The sequence below is a fragment of the Callithrix jacchus genome, chromosome 12 (genome assembly GCF_049354715.1).
Source record: "Callithrix jacchus isolate 240 chromosome 12, calJac240_pri, whole genome shotgun sequence".
NCBI lineage: Eukaryota > Metazoa > Chordata > Mammalia > Primates > Cebidae > Callithrix > Callithrix jacchus.
The window spans coordinates 21,920,390-21,929,626 of NC_133513.1; the positions used below are offsets into that span (position 1 = coordinate 21,920,390).

Sequence of the window (9,237 nt, forward strand, 5' to 3'; positions counted from 1 at the left end):
AGAAACTGAGCTCCTTAGCTCCAAAGAGAAAAGGCATTTTGTTCCTCCCAGTTGAAAGGTGCTCCTGGGTGAATGGGAGCCAAGTAAGAGTGTCTGGGGCATTGACCTCCTGTGATATGCAGTGGCCCTACAGATAACCTCCAACAAAACTATTCTTTTTAGGATCATGTCCATGACTTTTTTTTTTTTTGAGACTGAGTTTCGCTCTTGTTACCCAGGCTGGAGTGCAATGGCGCGATCTCGGCTCACCGCAACCTCTGCCTCCTGGGTTCAAGCAATTCTCCTGCCTCAGCCTCCTGAGTAGCTGGGATTACAGGCACGCGCCACCATGCCCAGCTAATTTTTTGTAGAGATGGGGTTTCACCATGTTGACCAGGATGGTCTCCATCTGTTGACCTCGTGATCCACCTGCCTCGGCCTCCCAAAGTGCTGGGATTACAGGCTTGAGCCACCGCGCCCGGCCCGACTTTTTTATAATTTGACATATAAACATCTTTTATGATATACATATATATACACTATAAAGAGATTTACTAAGAGGCAGAAAGGAAGAAAAATTACAGAACACCAATTTGTAGGGAACAAATTTATTTTCATTTTTCTGAAAATATCAGGAACCTATGAAAAACAAGCTCGATTTGGCCATACCAAAAGCAAAATACAAGTAAAAAGTAACATTGGAAAACCATGTTTAACCTTAGATAAACATGTTTTAAAATACAAAGTTTAACACTCTTCCCTCTATGGAGCTAAACAAGTTTTATAAACCACAGACTGTAGATTTTTGTTTTTAACTGACATAATTTTTTAAAAGAAAAAAACTAAAGGGGAATAAAAAGCACTTACTTCCTACCCTGGAACCTCATCATTTATAAATAACATGTTCAAATGTCAGTGAAAATAAACAGTTGATAAACGTGAAAACAAATCTTTTAATGAGTTCAGGTTACAACCGAGCACAGGATTTTGTAGCCGGGAAAAACAGCCTGTATAACTACTGAGCCTTATCAAATACAAATAAATATAAAAGGCAATTAAAAACAAACTACAAAATTGAAATCTTTCCATAGAGTAGCAGCTTTCACAAAGTAAAAACAACGTAGTTCCAGAGTTGTATGTAGGCATATGGCCAATTTTTTCCCAAGTCCTTTTGTCTTGACTATCAAAATAAAAGAATCTTTGTCTTGGAGCAACTTTGCTGAAGAAGGCACCAAAATCCTATCCTCCCTATTATCCTAAATTAAGAATCCTCTTATTGGAGGTGGGGAACGGGCATTTAAAAAAAAAAAAAAAAAAGAATCCTCTTATCAATCCTTTCAAGATAATTTCAACATCATTAACATTCTAAATATGTAAAGCTATAGAAGGAAAGTCCTGCCTTATCTTTGCCCCTCTCAAATCATTCTAGTCTGGTTTACCAAACAGAACCACTAGTTAGAAGGATAAAAATATATTCCCATGTTCACTAGCCATTAAGTAAACATAGCCACTTGTGCAGGAAGCCTAACGTTTTTACTTCTTCCTAACTTTTTAAAACTTAAGGATAAGCCTATTTCCGCAAGCTAACTTTACAGCTCCTTAATATTCTTAATCTGGACAGCTTGTTTTGCACACTTTGTTGGCGTCTGCCTTTTTCAATTGCTTTACCCAAAAACAAGCCTTGAAAACACTTTCAAATTCAGGAAACCCCTGCAGGGAACCCTCATTGTATGTGAGTGTGAGCACTAAGTTGAAGAATTCTCTTATTTCACAGAAACCTAGGACTGTCCAACTAGGGCTGTGTTCATTCTCTTCCATCAGAGACAAAATTTCAAGCTGAGCAGATTTAGAGAAAAGGTTCTTCATATGCAGTTACATACGAGTGCTGGGAAAAGGAGAGAAAATGCTATTTAACTGGGTTTTGTGGTTCCTCCAAGTGGGTTAGAGCAAGATTTGAGAGCTGTACTCTTCATTTTCAAGTCCAAGTGACTACAGAAACAGTTCAAGAATTCCTCTGGCAAGGTGGCAAGTCAGTTTCCTTTTGGATCTAAGACTCTTGTCACTTTAAGAAAGAATTTTTCCCCAGAACCTTTCAGACTTGTTCATTTGTTCATGTGATGAAAAATGTCTACTAAATAGGCTACTTCCTATTTTTCATTTCCAAAGTCATTTTTCATTTCCAAAGCTCAGCAGAAGCTGTTTCCTTGTAAGTATTCCGGCATTCACCTTTCAATTCAAATATCCTGTAGAGAACTCCTCCTCTGATACACCACTGGATGTCTGTACGGTGCAGTAAGTTTATGCTGCTTGTTTGCCCAGGTTTTTGTTTTGGGTGTTTTTTTAACATTTCTGCATAAACGGGTCTTTGATACAGGTAACCAGTTTTGCAGCATTATTCAGAACATCACTGTATCTTCAAGTTTTTGGTATCAGCATCTCTGGGAAGAAAGCACTATGCTAAAATGTCAACATTAGGATTTTTTTTTTTAAATAACGCAAAATAACATGGAAACAACCACTGATGGGGCACCAGGAGTGTAGATAACAGACCTCTGGTTATCAGATACGATGTAGCAACATTATATAATGGCCTTTGTTTTGGCAGCCTCCTAGCAAGAGAAGTTTTATTTGAATTTCATCATTTACACATCTTACAAATGCTACAGCATGACAAATATTAGTGAAACCTGTTGACTCATCATCCTGGATAGAGAAGCTGCTCCTTTTCAGGATTTTGCTGACACAAAATCTTTTTAGTATCATATGAGATATCATCAGTAAATCAACTTACTGAGAATAAAGTCTTTTCAATTTTGTACTGCATCTTGCCCCAGCATTTTAATGTTATTAGATTTTTCACCAACTGTGCATTATTTTCCTTTCCTGCTACTAAATAATTTGCTTCCTAAACCTTTTGACTAAATGTGGTTTCTGAACAAAAGCCTTACTGTTTTGATAATCAAAAGCCATTTGAAAATAATAAATATCCTTTCTTCTCAAGTGGCTGTGATTTACAGTGAGAACTGCTAGTTTTCTAAGTTGTATGCCACAGACAATGCACAACGGGACAGGACAGCTTGGACTGAGTCCATATAAAACCGTTGAGAAGTAGCTTTCATTATAAAGACAGAATTTCTTTGTGTCCCTTGTTGCACTAGTATACTGAAGTATACTCAGAAGACTGAAATTCATCAACAACTTTTTCAGAAGTGTCTGTAGCTCTATGCCTAAAAAGGTTCTCTTCTTTCTCACATCTTGCCTTCCAGAATTGCAGCACTGGACTGTCAGCTTTGTTACACACCAATGTTAATAAAATATAAAAACACATATAATCAAACAAGAAAATCACCAAAGTCCAAAAACTTCACTAACCATTCACTTCTAACCTATATGATCCACATTTTTGCAGTGGTTCCAATAAAGTGGCAGGGGACAGCTGAGTTGTGGCATGCAAAAACTCCTTCCTTAGAATGAAAACTTCCTTCTGATTTTCTACTTCACAGTCAGTTCACTCCCGTAAGTCAGCTGCATAAGAGGAAACTGGGAGAGGCCAACATCCCCCTTCTCCCATCCTCCCCTCTTTGCAATAGTAGCACATTAGTCTGCCCATACATAATACCAGAAGGGCTGAAAGATCCCTAACAAAACTGTGAACAGGGCTGCGCAATCATTGTTCACTACTGTGAGAACAGCATAATGCAGCACGCAAATAAAAAACTGTTTTTAGTCACAATTTCAGGTGGAACCCCAGCAAAATCTCACAGAACCCCAGTTGGAAAACCCACCTCCACACCAAATGACCTCCTATGAGAGGTCATTTTCATTTGACTTGGATCCTTCTGTGGCTTGACTTGCAAGTTCAGGTTTGCCTCCTCCCTCATTCACCACCTGGGGATTAGACGTTGGTTTTGTCTGCCCCAGCTCATCAGTATTCTGTGGTACCTGCTGGTTATTTTTTCCTTCTGCTATGTTGTTTTGATCTGATTTGTCAGCAGATTCCAATTTAGTTTCTGTACCATTTCCCTGCTTTGAGATAAGCTGTGACGGATCCTTAGGGCTCTTCACCACCTCCTGGAGATTGTATTTTCTAAACAACATGTAATCTTTCACAACACTCAGGCAACAGACAGCTTTGATGATTTCTACTACCACCGTGTACTGTGGATTGGTCAGATTCACTTTATTTTCTGAATTGAGGGTGCCCACTATTCCTGTAAAAACAGGAAAACACATAGCTGAGGAGGATACCATTAAGTTTGATAGAAAAAATCTTCTGTCTCTGTTTCTTATTAAAACAAGACATACACGGCCGGGCGTGGTGGCTCACGCCTGTAATCTAAGCACTTTGGAGGCCAAGGCAGGGGGATCACTTGAGGTCAGGAGTTCAAGACCAGCCTGACCAACATGATGAAACCCCGTCTTTACAAAAAAAAAAAAAAAAAAAGACATATACTAATCCACTTCTCTATGTGGACTTCAAATACTCTGAACGCTTACGATAAATAAATACAAATGAAACTCTAAGATATTTAATAAGAATACTTTTTTTACAAAAAAAATTTCAAGTTAAAAGACTTTACCAGAAATCTCATATCCAACATATTGAAATCAGTTGATTTAATATTATTTTTAAAACATTTAAATATATTTGTTCTACATTCAAAAATGCAAGCCTTAAATCTTCAAAAAGAAAAATTCTTTAAAAACCCAAGAACAAGTATTTACCGTTGAATACCTATGGAAAATCACGAAGAGAAACATACCTGCCAATTCTCTGATAACTTCTTCTCGATTCATGTGACTGTTATTTCGAGATTTGTACACAATCTGAAATGTCCCTTTGTTTGGAGCTTTAAACCAGGGTTCCAAAAATGTTTCTGCATATTTTTTCATATCTTCTAAAAAAGCCTTGCATGTGCCTGAGATGGGTAACATTCGTAGAATAACTCGAGTCTTCTTCTTCTTGGTTTTGTACATATCCTGGAGAATATGATGCACCAATTTCTCAGGTTCTGAAGGAAAAAGAAGAAAGTTAACACAACAAACAAGATGATTTCTCAGACATCTTAAACACTAAACTCTAAAATGAATTTTCATTGGCAATGAGATAAGCTGACAGAAAAATTCTTGTAATGAATCTTAAATGAATCTACCTAGTCATTTTTTTCAACTAATGTTTCTTCAGTGCCTAATATGTACTATAATGTATCTAATATTTTAAGTTTTCATTATTACTGCTTTCACTAGAAATGACTTTTTAGGTAGACACTGTTAACATTTTTGTGATGTCCTGACTTATCCAACCATAACACCATGCTGCTATTTTCCTGTAACAACTATCAAGAGTACATTAAACAGTACATACTTTTTTACAAAAAAAAAAAAAAAAAAAAATCTGCAAGACACTTAAAGAGATGTAATCAATCTATTAGCTAAGTTAGCACAGAAGTCTAAACCTCAGACCCAGGAGAAATCCCAGAAACACGTTGGGCACAAGATCATGAAGAGGCAGTACTCAGGCTGCAACCTGCCTACATACAAGTCTATTTGGGGCTGCTAAAAAAATTTTTAAATTAGTTGACCACTTTCAAAAAACTCCAGACTTCCAACTTCTTTTGAGAAACTGGAACACCTGGTCCTGCGTTCCCAAGAGCAACAATTAGCTGGAGCTGAGAAGCAGCTGCCCCCATTAGACAGAACAAGCACTCTAGTTCTACCTTAAGTTAGATACAAAGGAAGGAGCAAAGCCAGGTTTCCACTCCTAAGCCAATGCAATGTCCATCACCCCATTCTACCTCTCCACAGGCCTACTGTTAATACCGTGTACAGAAGCTGCCATCAAATGATTGAGCCATGCCCAAGGAGCCATTTTGTAAGCAGTACTCATTCTCTGAGACAGGAAGATACCCAAATGTTATGAAATCAATAATCTTGACAAGTATTCATCACACCTATTCCAAGTGTCCTGATGAAGACGACGTTATTTGCTCCACTTTCCACTGACTGGAATCTTCTTAGTCTCATCTCTGTAGATGCCTTAATATCACCAACTTCTTTCTTCAAGGCAGCCTCCACATCATCATCTTCTCCCTCACTTCCAGAAGGCTGCTGATCCTTGTCTGTAAGCTGTTCGAATAAAACTAATGAGCAGAAATGACAAAACAGCTCACATTTAAACACTATCAGTAACTACTCGTGTGAAATCCCTGGTGGCAGGTGGCTCAGTATTTATTTATTTATAAGATGGGAGTCTCGCTTTGTCACGCAGGCTGGAGTGCAATGGTGCAATCTCGGCTCGCTGCAACCTCCATCTCCTGGGTTCAAGCAATTCTCCTGCCTCAGCTTCCAGAGTAGCTATGATTACAGGCGTATGCCACCATGCCCAGCTAATTTTTGTATTTTTAGTAGAGACGGCGTTTCTCTAAGTTGGTCAGGCTGGTCTTGAACTCCTTAGGTGAGCCACCATGCCCAGCTTACTCAGTATTGATAATAAAGCTTTTTATTATGAGACTCAGACACCACTCCCTTCAAAATGTGGAGCAAGGCCAGAATCAGTGGCTCACGCCTGTAATCCCAGCACTTTGGGAGGCCGAGGCAGGTGTATCACCTGAGGTCAAGAGTTCGAGAGCAGCCTTGCCAACATGGTGAAACCCCACCTGTACTAAAAGTACAGAAATTAGCTGGGTATGGTGGTGCATGCCTGTAATGCCAGCTACTCAGGAGGCTGAGGCAGGATAATTGCTTGAACCCAGAAGGCAGATGTTGCAGTGAGCTGAGATTTGCACCACTGCAGTCCAGCCTGGGTGACAGAGCAAGATTCTGTCTCAAAACAAACAAAAAGAAAATGTGGAGGAAGAGGGAGTTCCCTTAGACTATGGTATGTCACATTTGAAAATGTTTTCAAAAGCATCTTGTCAGTTTGAGACAGAAATGTGGCCAGATAAATCATTTCAGGGTGTACCTAGACACCTTCACCAGATACCTGTGTGCCTGATATGATACTGTCCATTTGGTACGATTAGACCAAATACTTGTGGAATTAAAAATCCTTACTCTTGTTCTATTAAGGAACAAGGCACAGAAATACACTGTTCAGTAATTTTGACCAAGCATGGTGGCTCACACCTATAAATCCCAGTACTCTGGGAGGCAGAAGTGGGCAGATTCCTTGAGTCTAGGAATTTGAGACCAGCCTGGACAACATGGCCTGAGAAACTGTCTCTACAAAAAAATACAAAAAATTAAGCGTGGTGGCACATGCCCATATTCCCTGCTACTCGGGGGCTGAGGCAGGAAGATCGCTTGAGCCTGGGAGGTGGAGGTTGCAGTGAGAAAGATCATGTCACTGTACTCTAGCCTCCAGCTTGGGTGACAGCAAGACTGCTTCCAAGGAAAGAAAAAAAAAAAAAAAAAAGAATTTGCTTAAAGTACCAGCATAAACAGGACATATATTTGTTGCCCAGTTCCCTGCCCCCCCGTGCCCAATGAAATTGCCAGTCTAGCACAGTAATAATTGTATACATTTGCAAAAACTTTTATAATGTACCAGTTTGTACTTTATATACATAAGCAACTCACTAGCCAGTCTTACTCTTTTTTATCTAACTTACCAACATCAAATAGTGCGCCCATGTCCGAGTCCCCGAGCTAGTAAAGGATGAGCCGTCAATTCAAATTCCCTCTGTATTACCCTTCTTCATTTAATCCTTCACAGTGTGTATGTGTGTTTTGGTCCAGATTCTAAGCCAGTAATACCATTTCCAAACAGTGAGACTTTAGATAATATTGGTTAAAAAAAATTTGTACTTTCTAAAATGTAATTTAAGTGTAATAACACTAGTAATAAACCTATTATTTCAAAGATATTATTGCTTCAGACAAACACATTATTGCTGCCAACTTCACTAAGCTGTCATGAGAAGAATGTTTCTGAAAAAGCTTCAGCACACGCCTGGCCCTCGACGAGAACTCCATAAGTGGGAGCTAAGCCGGGTGCGGTGGCTCCTGCCTGTAATTCCAGCGCTTTGAGAGGCAGAGATGGGAAAATCGCTTGAGTGTAGGGTTTGGGACTATCTTGGGCAAAACAGTGAAACCCCCTTATCTATAAAAATTAGCCAAGAGTGGTGGTGCGCACCTGTAGTCCCAGCTATTCTGGAGGTTGAGGCAGGAGAATCGCTTGAGCCTCGGAAGTCGAAGCTGCCCTAAGCTGTGATCGCGCCAATGCACTCCAGCCTGGGCAACAAGGCGAGACTGTCTCACAAAAATAAAAGTAATGGAAGCTACCGTGGTTAATGACGGAAAGAAGAGGTGCAAGAACTTCGAACACAAAACTTATATGGCCAAAATCTGCGAGCCTCTCAGGGCTAGGGGCGGAAACGCAGGCTAGGCCACGCCCCTACAACCGTTACGCCGACTACCCAAGGCGGGCAGGCCTAAACCCGCAGCCAACCCTCCAGCCCTCCCTCCTCCTGCAAGGCCCGCCAGCCGGCCCACCAACCCCAGGACCGGTACCTTTTCTGGCCCATACATGTCGTCGCCATATTCGTTGAGTAGGCTGTAAGCCTCCTCCACGCACTTGCGCTCGTTCATGTTGCAGGTGATGAGGATGCCCTGCAGCCCGGGCTCTAGCTGATGGGGCCCGCCGGCGTCGCAGCGCCGAGCCCGCTTGGCCAACACATACTGAGCCTTGCCTTTGCGCTTCCCGCCGCCAGGCTGAGCAGGCTGCTGGGCAGGGGCCGCCATGGTGCGAGAAAGCTGAGAGGAAAGAGAAATGTTCGTCCGACGCTGTTGGTGTCCTCACTTCCGCCAGCGCGACCTGGTGACGTTAGATATCAGCGACGGCCTCCCCTAGCCCGCCTCCAAGCCACATTCCGTGCTACACCAGGTCCTAAAGCCCGTCTGTAACGCTCAGAGGGGTGGAGTGACATCTGCCGCAGCCCCGCCTCCTGCCCCGCCTCCCGACTGCATCCTGAATCCAGTAGAGGCAGTATAGCAGCCGTTCTTTTTTTTTTGAGACGGAGTTTTGCTCTTGTTACCCAGGCTGGAGTGCAATGGCACGATCTCGGCTCACCGCAACCTCCGCCTCCTGGGTTCGGGCAATTCTCCTGCCTCAGCCTCCCGAGTAGCTGGGACTACAGGCGCGCACCACCATGCACAGCTAACTTTTTGTATTTTTAGTAGAGATGGGGTTTCACCATGTTGACCAGGATGGTCTCGATCTCTTGACCTCGTGATCCACCCGCCTCGGCCTCCCAAAGT

The 9,237-nt window shown here is 41.6% G+C and overlaps 1 protein-coding gene across 1 annotated transcript; it reads right to left on the minus strand.

Annotated features, from left to right (window-relative positions):
* Positions 1-571: 571 nt before the first annotated feature.
* On the minus strand, positions 572-8,783 carry THUMPD1 (THUMP domain 1 NAT10 acetyltransferase adaptor). Its single transcript, XM_009009270.5, has 4 exons — positions 8,491-8,783; positions 5,931-6,105; positions 4,743-4,991; positions 572-4,190 (listed from the first exon to the last, which is right to left on the minus strand). The coding sequence occupies exons 1-4, from the start codon at positions 8,719-8,721 to the stop codon at positions 3,784-3,786; spliced, it is 1,062 nt and encodes a 353-aa protein (XP_009007518.1). The 5' UTR covers positions 8,722-8,783; the 3' UTR covers positions 572-3,783.
* Positions 8,784-9,237: the final 454 nt, after the last annotated feature.

Bases quoted from the DNA above. Each gene is read 5' to 3' on its own strand.
- THUMPD1 (XM_009009270.5), bottom strand. From the start codon at position 8,721: ATGGCGGCCCCTGCCCAGCAGCCTGCTCAGCCTGGCGGCGGGAAGCGC. The intron at 4,992-5,930 runs GTGTGATGAATA...TTTTTCCTTCAG, and splicing joins CATCAGGACACTTGGAATAG to AACCTGAGAAATTGGTGCAT. The intron at 4,191-4,742 runs GTATGTTTCTCT...CTGTTTTTACAG, and splicing joins AGTTATCAGAGAATTGGCAG to GAATAGTGGGCACCCTCAAT.